We start from the raw sequence: 15,983 nt of genomic DNA on the forward strand, positions 1-15,983 counted from the left end.
CCATGTCATTTTGATTCCCCCTAGGAACTACTGAAACGGTTTTGAGTGATTCTCAATAACTTTTTCAGTTCTAGAGATATTGCCGATTACAACTTTTAAAATTGACACTCTGTATGTGCAGCCAAGGTAAAACATGCGTTATCAGAATAGTTAATAAAAAATAAAGTTTTTTATTATAAACGTCACTATTTGCGTGTAGTAACTAATAAAACAATTCCAACTGTCCTTAAATAAAATTTATTTGGAGACAAAAGTTACATATCTACATGATCATGCAAAAAATATAGCATTTATGTAAGTATGTGAAATAAATGGGATTTATACAAAAGATACGCCATAACAAAATAAATATTCGAATCACATAAACAGAATTAAACTTGATTAGCCTGCGGATTATTTAAATTCGGATTATTGGCTTGTGGTGCACCCTGTTGAACATTTCCTTGGACTTGTGGAACACCTTGAGGTTGATTTTGCAGAGGAACTTGTTGTGGTTGCTGATTTTGAAGTGGAACTTGTTGCTGTTGATTTTGTACCGGAACTTGCTGTTGTTGATTTTGTACCGGAACTTGCTGTTGTTGATTCTGCACCGGCACCTGTTGTTGCTGTTGATTTCGTACCGGAACTTGCTGTTGTTGATTCTGCACCGGCACCTGTTGTTGCTGTTGATTTTGTACCGGAACTTGTTGATTAACCGCCTGCGGGTGTTGCTGCTGATAGTTGGCTTGTTGCTGTTGATAGTTCACTTGTTGCGGATGTTGCTGCTGCTGCTGTTGATAGTTCACTTGTTGCGGATGCTGTTGATATTGGACCTGTTGTTGTTGGTAGTGTTGTGGAGGCTGTTGGTAGTGCTGTTGTCTTTGTTGGGGATATACCTCATTTGTGTTCAAATCAGGTAGATGCCCCTGAAATCAGTTTTACCTCCTGGTGACTTCTCTATTTCAACTTACCTGAAGCTGTTGTGGATGTTGTTGTGACAGTTGGCCCGGATGGAACTGCTGCTGTGGTACTTGTCCCGGGTGGTATTGCTGTGGTGGAGGGTGCACTGGAACTCCATTTGGATGAACAGCCACATTAGGGTGGTATCCTGGAGGAGGGTGCTGGGCGTATCCTTGAGGAGGATACCCATGAGGAATTTGATTGGCCGCCTGGTGCCGTCTTATATACTCTTCCAGTTCTTCATCAGTGTAAGGTTTCCTCTCATCCAATCCTTGCCATCCGTGGTCTTGCTGGAAGTCGTTTCTTTTCGTCTGTGCGAGAAATTCCTCATAGTCTATAAAACCGTCTCTATTGACATCAACCTCACTGAAAACGCTTTCGCGCATTCTCTCCATTTCCTCGGCTCTTTCCCTCATATCGTCCTCAGGTTCACCGGCAGCATACATTTTTTGTAGCTCCTTGACAAACAAAGCTTTGACTTCGTCTTGATCCCATAGTCCGTTTCCGTCAATGTCGTGCAACATAAAGAAAGTTTTGGGGTCAAACTCCTGCTGCATCTGGTCTTGTTCCTTCCAGACCTCTTCGAGTTGGGCTTTATGACCCGGCTCGTGCAACTTTTCATGCTTCTTATGCTTCTCCTCACGTTCTTTAAACTCTTTCTCTAGTTTTTCCCTATCTTCCCCATTCGTATGGTTGAGTTTCGCTTGCTTTTCAAACTCTTTCTGCAACTCATACTCCTTGAATTCCTCCCGTCTCTTCTTATCAGCTTCCGCCAAATCAGCAGTTGTCTTAGCAATAAGCTTCTTCAAATCGTCAATTTCAAAAGTATGAGGATTCGAATGATCCAAATGCTTGTGACTGGGATCCTCCAAATCTATATTTTGCTGCAACTGCCTCTTCTTCTCGGTTAACTCCTTCAGTCTGACCAATTCCACTCTTTTGATTTCATCCAAACGGCTTCGGACGTGATGCGACACGAATTCTAACTCTTCAGCTATTTTTCCAGATCTAATGTCTGTTTCATCGGCTTTTTCTAATTTTTGCCGAAACTGAGGATCCGATTCGAGGGCGTTTACGACCTCTTGTAAGTACCTGTGGTACTCCATGTAGTCCTCAAGACCGCCCATGTCATCTTCGCTCTTTTCCTTGTCTTTATCTTTGTTCTGAGTCACAGGTGGTGCGAAGCAAAGTTGTAACACGGAAATGATGAAAAATGCGATTGGAATGGATCGGTTCATTTTCTGGAAAAAAGAGAGTGTATTATTTTGAAATTCAAAGGGAAATCGAAGAAAAACCTAATATTGCAATATTTTTCTGTTCTAATAAGCAAGCAAATCTTATTTCGTAATTCATGGGAACAAAAAATATACAGTATAGTGGACATAAACCTTTGCGATAGGGTTTCATTTTATTCTTCAAAAGCCAAAATTTTGATTATTTTGATTGTCAGTCACTTTTGACACAATCTTGAATAATTATTGTTTTGATGACAAATAAGAACTGTTTTACGAATTTTATTGGACAATCACTGACAATTATAACTGAACATAAAATAAATATAGAAATTGATTACAAAGGATCAAATTACACGAACGATAACAATGATGATATTTATGAAAACTGCCCATCTTTTTTCACAAAGTTTTCTCGTTTTCGTCGATTAATTTTCAAATTTGGCTATTGTTATAATTTATAACACACCATAGCCAATAGTAAACATCTTCAAATACATAAAGAATTGTAATAAAAAGTAAAAATTACTATTTTGAAAACATTAGGCTGATTTATCTCCAAAATTTATTCTTGTTTGAATGGAAAACATTGCAAATTATTTGATAAACAAAGAACACTGGACCACGTTCCACTTTTTATTTAACTTACATTTCTTAATATGATAACTTCTAGAAACAATTTACAACATAACCTATACGTTTTATACGCGAAAACACTAGAAAACCTATTATTTTTCAACTTCCACACACGTAGTTTACTACTAAATCTGGAAAAATACTTTCACTGACGTGTCTTTCGAGAAATGTTGAAGACTGGCTTTGATGCCTCTCAAATAAACAATGCTTTTGACATTTGACAGCACGTACGTTTATGAGAGAGAGAGAGCGCTTAATATAATCTCATTCTATCTGACGAGGACAGCAAAGAAGAGAAACCCCCATTAACCGCTCCAGTTTTCATCATAATTTTGCAACACCAGCAACTCTCAATGACAACTTCATGGTAATAAAAAAAACTTTATTCAGCAACAAACATTCCAAGGTAATACAACTTAAAACATATTATCACAATTTAAATTTTGAATTATTTTTTTCCTAATTTATTGTTGGTGTGTCTTCTGGGGGCCCATCGCAACGCTGTACTGTCAACACACAATCGCGGCCTTTTGTACTGACTTGATCTGATATGTTCTTCTACCAGTTTGGGTGTGACACAAATTACGTGTTGGCCTTTCCAATATTTGACCATGTTCATACTTTGCAAGGTTGAGATTATGTCAGTTTGGGTAATACTAGTCATTTGACTGTAAAAAGACAATTACACTGTGAACAAAAGCTCAAAAGTAACAAAAACCTTAAATCTTTGATTGATAACGTGCCCCTAAAGTCTCTCAAAATTTCTAATAAAACCCAACTCCAATAACTTCTGTAACTCAGTTTTCCTAAATCGCTAAGAGGCTGTTCCGGACTGCCAACAGTGCCTTCCAAACGCGATAATTCGTAACTGAAAGCTATCAAAAGTTTGCCGTAGCCTTGTCTTTGATAAGGGGGCAGTGTGAGAATGCAAGCGACGTTATTTCCATCTGGAGATTCTTTTTCTTTGGAGAAGTAACCAACAATGTGGGCCCCTTGTTTGTCAACTTCACATAAAATGTAAAAAAGGAAAGGTTCAACGTCAAAGTAGAGAGTTTTGTGGTCTAGGAATAATTTTGCCAGGAGGCAAAGGTTTTGACAATAAATCTAAAAAGAAAAGTTATTCTTTTTTCTTCTTTTCTCCTTATATTATTACTTTGTGGTCTTTTCCATCAACTTCATAAACAGAAAGTGTTCCTTTTCTGTAGATTTCTTTACCCACTGGTTGTCTCCAGGTACACTCACTCTGAAATACAGGAGTAATGTTGGGCAATCTTGTGACAGTGACTTACCATATGATACCTGTAACTTTTTTCTAATCTCATGTATTTAAGACAATATTCGCATATCCATAATTTACTTTGACGTCCATATTCTTCAGGATATGGGCTGAAATACCATGTATCGATCTCAAACCTTCCTATTTGTATTTTATCAATATATTTAACTTTAGTTATTTGTTCATGTTCTTTCTCTAATGCTGCAGTAGTTGGATCCATTTCTGCATATCTACAACATTATTTAGGTAAACAATCGTTTGTAAGAGCAAGTGTGTGAAATTACGTCTTTTGAATGTGATTTATTTCATCATGTCTCCTCTTCTGATTCCTGGTAATTTTTCTATCAGAACTGTCAGTCAATAAATCAGAAACAACAGGCCTCTCTTTCCACACTTTGTCAGTCGGCATTTTCTGTCCACTTTCCGTTAAATTAAACGTAGAAGACATTATCCTAGCCCTTGGCACCTAAAACCCAAATTGTACAATTTGAAACCAAGCATTTCTCTCCCAAATACCCATTCGTCCAACCGCCGATTTTGCCCCTCATAATGCACGTAATATTCGTACTCACTATCGCCATATCTCGTCTGTATTATCTTAGCAGGATCTGAAAAAATTACAAAAACAACCACCATAGTAACGACGTAAACAGAACAGTAAGGTTATGTCTTGTCACTTACACCAAGAATCCTCCGATCTTTGCACTAAATAATGTTCCCCAATTTCCAGGGGCTGTTCTTCAACACTTTCATTGTCTTCGTCATGAGATTGCGACGGTTTGTTCTCACTTTCTGATTTTTTACGCATTGTTTCGGAAGGCGTCTCCAGTGGCTTGTTGCTATCAGCCATCTTGAAATTTTGGCGGTGCAGAAGGGCGCATGCTTGAGAAATTTGAGGCGGGAATTTTGAATTTCAAGAGGAAAGAAGTTGGCACAGTTTTTGTACTTTTTTTGACTTTGTTAACGTTGTAGGTTTATTAAACAAAGCAATTTAATTTTGAAAATGTTTTTATTGAAACTTTTTACAGTAGGAAATATATTGTGCAATCAAGATCAAAGATCATGTTTATACAGATATTTATTTTTGCGCGTGTACTGCGAGACTCGATCTAGAATAATTCTACAAAAGTGATTATAATAAAATTTTAACTTAAATTATGCCATAAACAGTGCATCTAAATAGATAAGTACCTTCTAAGTGTTTGAAAATATAATGTAGGTACCTACGTTTTAAATTTATCCACATTTACAAGTAGATCTCGTTATTAAACAATTTCTTATTATCGTGTTATTTTATTATGTATTGTAAATAGCACTTTTTAACACTGCAAAAAAAATTGTGCACAGATGGGACTAGAAACTTCCTGGGTTTTGGTTTTTAGTTCCTGATTCAAAGATTTAACAACAATGCAAAAGATTTCAAAGGGATCTGAGAACCATTTTAACGAAATAAACTCTGATTTTTGTGGGATGATATAAAATAATTATTACTTTTACTCCGTTAATTTTTTTAAAAGTATAGGTATATAGCTATTACTAATGCAGGGAGAATTGTTTGTTTTCATTAGGTAGGTACTTAATAATTTTTGTTATCAAAAATTCATAGATTACATTCAAAGGAAAAATATTTTAATTAATGCGTTACATTAAGCGCTCTGATTGACAAATTCTTTAATTAAATTTAGGCTAAAACAGATTGCAATCAAAGTATTTATGATTTTTGTTGACATAATAATTTATTCATTATTAGTCTGCGTAATTCTGTTTCTTGCTCTTGGATACAACGTAATGTGACCAAATTCCGACAAATCTCTTTTATGTCTGTTAACAGGTTTAAACTCCGTACCAATAGTAACAGACTGTTTGTCTTTATTTATTAAAGAAATAGGTTTCAAATTGTCTTCCTTCCAGTTTTCAGACTTTTCAACCGTTTTCGGCTTTTTCGTATCTGAATTTTCTATTTTACTTTTTCTCCGGTAGTACAAAACTTCTCCAACTAAAGTTATCATAGCTAAAGCCAAACCAAAAAGTGTTGCAATGAACACTCCACCTACCACCAAAACAATTACTTATTTTATTCCCTTGTAACAAAATTACTTACCTAAACTTTCGAGAGTTATTCCCTCGTTATCATCAGTAGTCGGACAGCTACCTTTCCCCGAATGGTTCCAATATTTAGCTTGTAGTTGTTCAAAGAATCGGTCTTTTTGCAAATTTAAAATTCTGCAATTTTTTTGCTAAGTTTTGTCAGACATTTGAGTACTTACGTTTTGCTTATTTCGTCTTGTAAGTGACTTCCTTGTTGAACAGCAACAGCGTAAGGTCTTTCGGCAAAAACTTCTCCAACTTCAGTCAAATTGCAATTTTTGCTGATCTCGTATTTAATTTCGGAAGAATCGTGAATGAAAGCGAAATCAGCATCTGTGTGCTCATTTACAATTCTGAAACCCTCAGAAGCATTCGGAACAGGATTTGAGTCATTAATAGCCAATAAAATATGGCCGTATTGTTCGCGAATTGGATAATCCCAAACTCGATATTGCGTATCGTCAGTTGACGCGTTTAAAGTCAATTCTTTCCACATTCTGAATAATAATTTGCTAATTTTATTGCAAATTTATTACTTTCCTAACCTGTATAAAGTATCCTCGGCATGTTTCATATTAATAAAATATTTATGTGTGTCAGAGTCTTTCACGACTGTGTAATTAATTCTCGATTGTTTGGCGAGCTGTTCTAATGATTGCACCGGTGTCTACAATTTTGATTTATCATTTAAGGGTTTCAGTTTTCTTTAAAAAATTACCTGCATACGTTCGACAGTCAAGAAAGCTGCTAAATTTGCCGTAAAAGTGGCTAACATAAGAACAACAAACAACCAATAGGCAGCTACTAAAGTGCGTCCTGAGAGTGCTTTAGGAGCCTCACCTCCTCCTTGAGGAGTAAAAGACGTGAGAGCAAACCAAAAACTTTCTTTCAAGGTGAATTCTCTACAAATAAATTTCAGGAAAAATTTTCACTTAGTCTGAAAATACCTAGTAGGGTATGGATACGCTTTTTTGTTATTCCTCGCACTATAAGGCGAGTATTTGTCAAGAAACCAAACCATAAACCCTGTCACAATCAACGCTCCAACTATACTTAACCACACTTCAAGTTTTAAAACAGTCATAAATTTGAATAAGGAGGTTTTACGGACAGGTTTCCGCATCACTGAAATATTACTTAATGAAGGAAAATGATGAAATTAGGATTAATTACCGATGGTTATTCCGGTTTGCTCGAAGTATGGAGCAACGTAATCTATTACTTCTTCTCGGTCGGCTGTCATTATCAAAGCAGTTATTGCCAGATCGGTTTCCTGCAAGGAATTATATTGACTTAAAAAATATTATTTTGCCAATAATTACCCCAGTAGCCAAATCCCCAACTACACCATCCCAAACTCCGTCCTTTTTCTTACCAAAGGTACCACTTTTAGGTTCCACAAACTCGTATCCAAAACCCATAAGTTTTGACAACTCTTCAGTGAAATCGACGCAGTAGCCGGTCCAGTAGGTGTTTCCCGAAGAATCGGTTTCTTTATACGACCATGGTAAAGCCTAAAATATTTCGTAATTTCTTACAAAGAAAGATAGTGTTTTTTACATGAGTTATCCCAATTCGGAAAAATGGAGTAATGGGTTCGATTTTTTTACCGTCTAAAACCGTAACTCCTGTTTTGTAATTGTATTCCGCCACTTTTTCATCTCCAATTTCTACGATACCATTGATGTTAACATGTAGAGCGAAATTTTCTTTATAAATTAAATCATTTGAATCGACTTCTTGTTGCAAAAGTTCGTAAAATCTGTTTCTGGTTGCTTCACTGTAATGAGAATCGTCACAGTTTAAATTTGACGTCAATTCTAAATTTTCCGTAATCAAAGTTTTTAAAATTTTCATCAACGTATTGATGGCTAAAGAGAGAAAATTTTCTTGAAGATTGAAATCATGTGGACATTCACACTTTTCAGTTTTCAGAAACTTGCAACAAATTTCTTTATCCATGTATAATGAATTAATCGGTAAATTTTTGAGCAGCTTTTTATCGAACTGTTGGTACTGAAAATCAAGAAATACCAAGTTCCATCTTTCAGGCAATGTGACTAGATTTTCATCAAGCGCCTGAAAAATTTCGTCAAGTTTGTGGGCAAATTGAAAAAAAATACCGTTTCGAGAAGCTCCTCCATATTTGAACTTGTTGCTACAATGGCAAAATTGTTAGGAATCGGTCGAATAGCTTTCAATCTATTTGCTGTTGTTTTATCTAAACTTTCTGAAATTACCATCCGCAATAACGTTGTGTCTATCCAAAAATAAAGTGCTTCGTCAACTTCTAAAATGTGATGAAATTATGAAAAAAATATTTATTTTGGTCAATTTTGTTACTTTCAGGATTGTCAAAAATTAGAGTCACGTCTGTTGAATTTCGGTATTCTAAAAATTTGTCTAATAGGAGCAGCGCAGGGCTGATTGAAATATCTATTTTGACATAAAGAATTCCAACATCAAGGGCAACTTTCTCGGCTTGCTCATTGCCAGTCCATGTTAAGTCTATTATTATGCCACCTTTAGGAAGAATTTCACAAACTAAAATTTGACAATTTATGACGGAAGTAATAATTAATTAACAACTTTTGTTTCGGTCTTCATCATCCCCTTCAAGCTCTATAATAATCGGTTCTAGTTGAAGATCCGCTTGACTTGCTTTCAGAGATTGTTGAAACCATTCAGGGACATAATCCTGTCCAGACTCTTTCAGGACAACTTGAAAAGAAATTAGAAAGCTATAAATACCGCAAAATTAAACAAAGTATGGAAAAAATCCTTTTGAAAAGTTTTTTTACAAAAGAAAGCATTTCGCTTTGACCACAACCTTGCACTTTAAAACTAATTATAAATTTTCTTCTACACACTTAAGAATTTATTTTATTTCACCTTGGTTGAGTATGAATGATTGCACTGCTATGCAATAAGATATAATCGGTGAAACATTTTTTAACGCAAATCGAAAGTTCGATCTGTTTTTACTTCACAATTAAAGCAGTTGTTACGTGCTAGCAACAGTTACTTTCCCAATTGGCAGGGGTACTCTAAACAGTTTGTGGTAACACTTCTTGGTGTTTAAGTATTATCAATGATGATAAAAGTATGGAATGAGTTTTAAACGTAGATGATAAGTTATGTGAATATTTGCCATGCGTATGCAAATTGTTGCTACTATTTTTTATCAATCCAACCAAGCTCTTCGCATTTGAAGGTAAGCAAAAATTTTTAATTACACCACTAAAGATAGTATAGTTGTCGTTGACTGTGCTAATGTTATTTGTTCAACGTATTATTTTTAGATGATATGGGAATTATTTCGGTGGTGTTACTTTTCGGTTTCATAAAAAGTTTGGAAGCAATTCATTGTGATAAAATATTCAACTACCACGAAAATTACGGATATGGCTTTGATATCATTTGTGAGGGACTCTCGAACAGGAACAAGGAAATGCTTGTGGATATATCAGTGTCCAATGAAATTGTCTTGACGATCAACAACTCAAATTTGAGTGAGGTTACCCCAAACCTATTCCAAAATGTATCAAAAATCAGGTTTTTAATCATCAAAAATTCATTATTTGTATTTAACCCAAACGAATACATTTTTGCAAATTTATTATCTTTGGAGCATTTAATTTTTGAAAACACAGTGTTTAGTAGTCATAATTTGTACGTCTTGCAAGATTTGGATAAGTTAAGAGAGTTGAGTTTTGTCAATACGAATTTGGAGATTATAAACAATGGAACTTTTCGGAATTTGCAGAAAATAGAAACTTTGACTTTAACAAATAATCGATTTGAAAATATGTCTGAGATTCCATTTTGTGAATTGCCGGCATTAAAATATCTTCATTTAGACAGGAATAAAGTTAAACAAGTTAGTGGAAATTTCACTTCTTGTTTTCGGAAAAAAGAAACAAATCTAAAATTAAACGGAATGCGGTATACAATACTATCCGAAAATGTTCATCAATCTAAATCTGAAACGAGTTTACTCGATTTGAATGTAAGTAATAATCAAATAGAGTTTATTGACAATTTTGATTGGGCTTTGAGATTGAGACATATTGATTTGAGTAATAATCGGCTTGAAAATGTAAGTAAAAAAATATTCAGTATTTTGGGCGATTTAGAAAAACTTAATCTTGAAAATAACTTTATTAGGATAATTGATTCGGAAGCTTTCTCCGGGCTAAAAAATCTAAAAGTGATTAATTTAAAACGAAATTTGTTAAATGAAGTGGTTTTCAAGAATCTGCCTAATTTAGAGGAAATCAATTTAGGGAATAACAATTTAAAACCTGATAGTTTAACTACTTTTAATAATTTGCCAAAACTTCAATCACTAATTTTGCACAACAATTTTATAAAAAAAATGCCACCAAATAACTTTACTAGTTTAGAAGTTCTAGATTTGTCTAGTAACAGTGTGATTTTACAAAATAGTGTATTTAAAAACTTAGGCAGTTTAAAACATTTAAATTTAAAAAACAATAGTTTAGAAAATATTCCTGTTGAAGCATTTTTAGGATTAGTAAATCTGGAGATTTTGGACATTTCTGTGAATAAAGTTGAAATATTTGAAAATCCTCACGTTTTTGTAGATTTATACAATTTAAAAATTTTGAATATGTCGGACAATAACATACAACATTTAAATTACGACTTAGTTAAACCTTTACGTAATCTCCAAGTACTTGACATTTCAGGAAATAAATTACAAAGTTTTCAAATCAATGTAATTTCTTTATTGCCTTCTCTTCAGATAATCAACATTAGATCAAATCTGTTATCATGTAGTGTTTTATCAAAAATTATTGTATTTTTGAAAAACAAACACATAGACTATACGATTAATGAAGAATTCGAATATGATAAGCAGAATATTGGTGGAATATATTGTAAAGAAATGTCAAGTAGCGTTCGTGGTTTATCTTCGCCTATTGCAATCATATTTCTGGTTGTTGCTATTAGTGTTTTTATTTCTTTTACATTTTATAGATGTTTGTTGTTTTCCAAGAGGCGAAGATATTTTATGGATGAAATGGAGCTTATTTAGTCCTAGTTTAATAGATTTTAATTCTTGATGTACCTATGTATTAGATAGATATTTATTTAATTATTGTAATAATTTAGAACAGTTCAGTTTAAATAAAGATATATTTTTGCTATATCTTCACTTTACTTTATCACTCGTAGTTTTTTACTATCTTCAGTAATTATTGTTTTAAATAATTTATTTTCATATCATTGCAGATAATACATGCACGCATGCACTTCGAGTCTTTGGTAGTAATTAAACCAATTACTCAGTTTTTTCTTAATTTCCATAACTTTTGAATTAGCAAGTTAAAACATAATTACCATCAAATGCTTTAAATTGTAGCTCGTTATGAAGAAAGTTGTAAAAAAACAAAACTTACTTATTTTGGTGACTTCACTTTCCTCTTGTAGATGCACTTTATGATTTTCAAAAATTACCAAAAATAAAACAATATGAAATAATTTCATTCTGTGTGTTTGGACGTCTTAAAAGCTACTCGAACTGTTCCACATAAAACCGTTAAAGATACAAAGACTTCTCGTGCTTTATGCCATCACGAAAAGTGTAAATAATAAATGACATCGTCGGTATAATTCCATTTCTAATAGGATATAATTTAGAGTCCAAGTCGCTCACCAAAGACAGGTAAGCAATATTTACAGAGAATTGATTTGAATGGATTTTTCTTTAATGATTTATGATATTCAGATTACACATTTTCTGATAAATGATTTGTGCCACATGTCGACTGGGCGAATAATTAGAGACTTGAATTCTAAGACTTTTTTTAAATAGTTTATTTGTAATCGTTATAAATTTAACAAAAATAATAATTGTTTACAAAATAGGCGAATATCGTAATAAATAACTGTCGTTCATAGTATTACTATTGCTTAGGGACAATTTTGTACTTGTACTGTTTACCACCCTTTTTCCCGCCTTTCTTGGCCCACTTTTCTTGATGGTTGTGATGACTTTTAGTGGCTTTTTGATCCTTGAATGCCTTTTTCTCACTCATGTCGTGTCCTCCGGCTTTCTTCGACGCTTTCTTGTAATCATTTTGATCCTTTGCTAGCTGTAACAAAATATAAAGGACTCTAACTCAGTTTTACATATATTGCAACCTTGTGATTCTCCACTTGTTTTTTGGCCGAATATTTCGAATTATACTTTTTGTGTTTTTGCCCAAACACCTCAAACTCGCCACTTTTGTGAGAATTGCTGTAGAAAGTATTGTGTTTTTTGTGTTCATCTTTATGGTACTGCTCCCTATAACCCTAAAACTCCAAGTAAAATTTTAGACTGGAGTCCAAACTCCTCACCTTCTTGTAGTTCAATTTTTTCTTTTTTGCCGCTTCCTGGAATTTGGCCCCGTGTCCAGAGCCCCCGCTATGTTCATTTAAGGACTTGTATCCATCTTTTGCGTGATATTTCGTCTTCTTTCCCTTTTTTTCCGCATTGACTTTTTTGTGGAGTTCATTCAGGGATTGTCCTTTTCGGGCTTTTTCAACGTCGTGTTTCGAGGATTTGCCACTTTTTTTGACGTGGTTGAACTCACTGTGTTTCGCTCCTGTTGATTTAATATTATTTGGGGTTAAATCGCATGAAAATGTTTTTACCTTTTTCATCCTGTTTTCCGGCAGCTTCTCCGGATTTTGAGTGGTGCTGCTCTGTGGCGAGGGCTTCGTTTGTTAACGCAACAAAAACAAAAACAAACTGAAAAACATATTACATTAACATTTTGTGTACATTATTGGACTAGTTTAATAATAATATTTCAATATTGTATTGTATTATTTTGTGGGTTAATATACATGATCATGTTATTTATATCAATTTAAAATTAAGAGAAAGTAAAAAGTGATTATATTTTGCATTTATAATCTTGAAAAAATAGATTCGCGGTTTATTTTGATTTCAGATTTAAATCTTTTTGTCAGTTTTATATTTTTTTTAAGCAGAGGTCTATAACACTGAAGAATGGAAAGCAAGGTCGAACAGAAATTCTTAGTTTTTTTTTTTGCTTTACAAGCAATTGACGTAATAAAATCTATAATAAATATTTTACAAAAACTGTTTATGACTGATTGCATTTAGTCGAATGTTTTTGACGTTCTGTTATTCATTTTGAAAATAATGCTGATTAGTGATAAGAGGCGTGCATTTTAAATTGTTTTCGAAACACAAAGGTAATCTATAATGATAAACATAACTATAAACTGTTTTTGCCGAAAACACTCCTTTTTTACTTTTGCCATAACCAATTCAGTTTTGTTAAGTTACTATTAAACAATAATCCATTAATATCAAATTTCACTTGATAAAAAGATCAGCAATTGAAAAATAAGATTCAAAAATGGTTTATGAAAGATAAGATATTCGTACAGTCGTCGTTGATTCTAAAAAAAACCTGGTATGTCAAAAAATTGTATTTTGTTAGAAAGTAAAAAAACATAATAATTAATTTGATTTTTTTATAGTAGGAGACTTCTCAAAACAAATTAGATATTACCATCATGTAATACACACGTGAAAATTAACTTTTAGGAGGTTAAAAAATGTACAATTGACATTAAGATGTACAGAAGTATAATAATATTTGATCAAATGATTCCAAAGTTATTACCAAAAAAAAAACAAATTCCCATACTCCACATGCCGAGGGCAGAAAATTCACGAGTTGTTATTTAAATATTCAAATTTAAAAAACATTTTATAGGTTATTTTTTACGTTCAAATATTGCTTCATATTTATGAATTACCCTGTAGGTATAGTAAAAAATGCTTTTTAAATAAAAAATTTTGATTTCTCAAGTAATAATTTGTATTAATAAGTAAGACTTAATGACAGGCTTGTTGATTTAACACGCAAGCTTTTGTATTAAAAAAAAATATTGCCATTTTTGTACATGTTATGTATGTATATATTTTTTATACTATTTATTTTTGTTAACAAAATAACGTCATGCTTATTTACGTTTATTTCATATTATTTCCTCATCGAATAAAATTAGGGATTAAAACTCAAAAATTCCGATTTTTCGTTTCCACTGTAAGAAATAATGTTAATCTTATGGTACGTAAATAACTATTACCCAATATTTGTTAGTAATAAATTATAGGGCTATATAAAATTTAACTTATGTTGTAGGTAGAAATTTATTGTTTGAAATTTAATAGTCGTAGTTGTACACATAAATTGTATTTTATAGATCAATAATTAAATTTTATTGCATACTTTGTTATTTTTGCATCTCAATATCCACTAACATCCACTACTGTTTTAGACACAAATCACCACTTTTGAGTGAAATTGACTTTAAATGAATAACAAATTAAGTCAAGTCAACAGTAAATTTCTCGTCTTAATTTAAGTAATGATACAGTAAATATAATTACCTCAAATGAAACGTTGTAATCTGTAACGGAACTGAAAAATTTAATTTATAAGAGGAATGTGGCATTTCGATGGTGCATGCTTTCTAAAATAATTTGAGGTGCTTTTGTTTATAATTAATTCTACCTATGTAATAAAATTGTTTTGTATGAATGATTGTTGCAAATTGGGGTTGTAGGATCTGATCCAAAGAACTATATCGAAAAATTTTCAGTGGCTTCATTTTAGTCTAAACGAACTATTACGAATTATTTGAATAGTTTTAGAAAGTAATTGTTGCAGTTGTCATATTTCATAATGTTAAAAGATTTAACACTTTTTTGAATAACAAGTAGGTCAAAAGATTTACTTTCAACACTTCGAAAATGCAAATTTGGGAAAAAATTGTGACAATTTCAAAGGAATTAGGCTACACATGTAAATGCTGCATGCTTTGTATCAGAATTATGATAATTGATTAGTGCACGCTTGAACTGCCACAAGCTGCAGAGATTTGGAAACTATTGTTCTGTAATTTAAATAAATTTCCGTTTATTTCTTCACCGCATCAAAAAAGCCAAAAATATAACCAATGAGAATCAAGAATCTCAGGTAAATTTTTAAACCTGTGTTTAAGCTATTTTCTAAATTTATAATTTGTTTATGTTCACTTTGCCGCCAACATTTCCTCTTCAATTATACACAAAAATGCAGGATCTCTCTAACCAACAATTTTATTTGGATGGCCGATTTCACTAATGAAATTATTTGAAAAAATGTAAAGAAAGCGCATTTGTCATCACTAAAATGTTACAATTTGTCATTAAAATGAAAGGTATTCTTGTAATAATATAGATTTTTTTTGTCATCAAAGACTTTCACTTAACATGCAAGGATCTGATTTGGAACAATGTCGTATAAATGCAGTGATTTGTGAATTCTGTATGCAATTAGATCACGAACTACTCCCAATAAAATGATTGTACATTTTGCAATGAGTGATAGAAAACATACCTCACGCAAAACATAAACTATTTATAAACGTAAAACAACAAATGGCATTGTGATGCAACAAAGTTTTGAATGAAAAAAGCACAAAGCTTGAGTCCAATTTTTCAAGCGTCGCTTTGATGACCCAAAACCGCAGGTTACAGGTGTTGAAAACTCGTTAAGATGACTTAAACTAATAATGAAGCTTTAAATACAGTGCAATAAACCTCGAAATAAACTTTAAGTTTGTAATAAACTCACCAAAATAACTACAAACTTCATGTTTAGGTTGAACTCTGTGTTAAGTAAACGCGGGCTTATTTCTTACTGAGCTATTTCATCTTTCTCAGTATTCGTACAAGGTGGGGACTACAGGTATAGGCACGTCATCAAAACAAG

General features: G+C 32.8%; 5 protein-coding genes across 5 annotated transcripts; 1 reads left to right on the forward strand and 4 right to left on the reverse strand.

Moving 5' to 3' along the window:
• Nucleotides 1-221: 221 nt before the first annotated feature.
• LOC123015128 (nucleobindin-1) lies at nt 222-3,025 on the reverse strand. The gene is made up of 3 exons (XM_044414627.1): nt 2,821-3,025; nt 951-2,180; nt 222-905 (listed from the first exon to the last, which is right to left on the reverse strand). Exons 2-3 carry the CDS (start codon nt 2,175-2,177, stop codon nt 372-374), a joined length of 1,761 nt encoding a protein of 586 aa, XP_044270562.1. The 5' UTR covers nt 2,178-2,180; nt 2,821-3,025; the 3' UTR covers nt 222-371.
• A 150-nt stretch (nt 3,026-3,175) lies between these two features.
• LOC123015130 (histone acetyltransferase KAT8-like) lies at nt 3,176-4,959 on the reverse strand. Its single transcript, XM_044414629.1, has 7 exons — nt 4,765-4,959; nt 4,600-4,691; nt 4,368-4,549; nt 4,097-4,313; nt 3,961-4,050; nt 3,526-3,911; nt 3,176-3,475 (listed from the first exon to the last, which is right to left on the reverse strand). The coding sequence occupies exons 1-7, from the start codon at nt 4,931-4,933 to the stop codon at nt 3,256-3,258; spliced, it is 1,356 nt and encodes a 451-aa protein (XP_044270564.1). The 5' UTR covers nt 4,934-4,959; the 3' UTR covers nt 3,176-3,255.
• Nucleotides 4,960-5,695: 736 nt separating this feature from the next.
• On the reverse strand, nt 5,696-9,379 carry LOC123014814 (ionotropic receptor 25a). The gene is made up of 13 exons (XM_044414093.1): nt 9,366-9,379; nt 8,761-8,912; nt 8,515-8,715; nt 8,295-8,461; nt 7,732-8,250; nt 7,494-7,685; nt 7,345-7,444; nt 7,119-7,296; nt 6,890-7,073; nt 6,717-6,838; nt 6,351-6,668; nt 6,185-6,306; nt 5,696-6,133 (listed from the first exon to the last, which is right to left on the reverse strand). Exons 1-13 carry the CDS (start codon nt 9,377-9,379, stop codon nt 5,820-5,822), a joined length of 2,583 nt encoding a protein of 860 aa, XP_044270028.1. The 3' UTR covers nt 5,696-5,819.
• LOC123015129 (leucine-rich repeat-containing protein 15-like) lies at nt 9,168-11,345 on the forward strand. Its single transcript, XM_044414628.1, has 2 exons — nt 9,168-9,385; nt 9,474-11,345. Exon 2 carries the CDS (start codon nt 9,479-9,481, stop codon nt 11,231-11,233), a length of 1,755 nt encoding a protein of 584 aa, XP_044270563.1. The 5' UTR covers nt 9,168-9,385; nt 9,474-9,478; the 3' UTR covers nt 11,234-11,345.
• A 646-nt stretch (nt 11,346-11,991) lies between these two features.
• On the reverse strand, nt 11,992-15,983 carry LOC123014410 (nuclear speckle splicing regulatory protein 1-like). The gene is made up of 5 exons (XM_044413510.1): nt 15,846-15,983; nt 12,838-12,934; nt 12,541-12,788; nt 12,343-12,495; nt 11,992-12,293 (listed from the first exon to the last, which is right to left on the reverse strand). Exons 1-5 carry the CDS (start codon nt 15,864-15,866, stop codon nt 12,105-12,107), a joined length of 708 nt encoding a protein of 235 aa, XP_044269445.1. The 5' UTR covers nt 15,867-15,983; the 3' UTR covers nt 11,992-12,104.

Source organism: Tribolium madens, unplaced genomic scaffold, assembly GCF_015345945.1.
Source record: "Tribolium madens isolate multiple individuals breed KSU strain unplaced genomic scaffold, Tmad_KSU_1.1 Scaffold_97;HRSCAF=244;Tcas5.2_LG3a, whole genome shotgun sequence".
Classification (NCBI taxonomy): Eukaryota; Metazoa; Arthropoda; class Insecta; order Coleoptera; family Tenebrionidae; genus Tribolium; species Tribolium madens.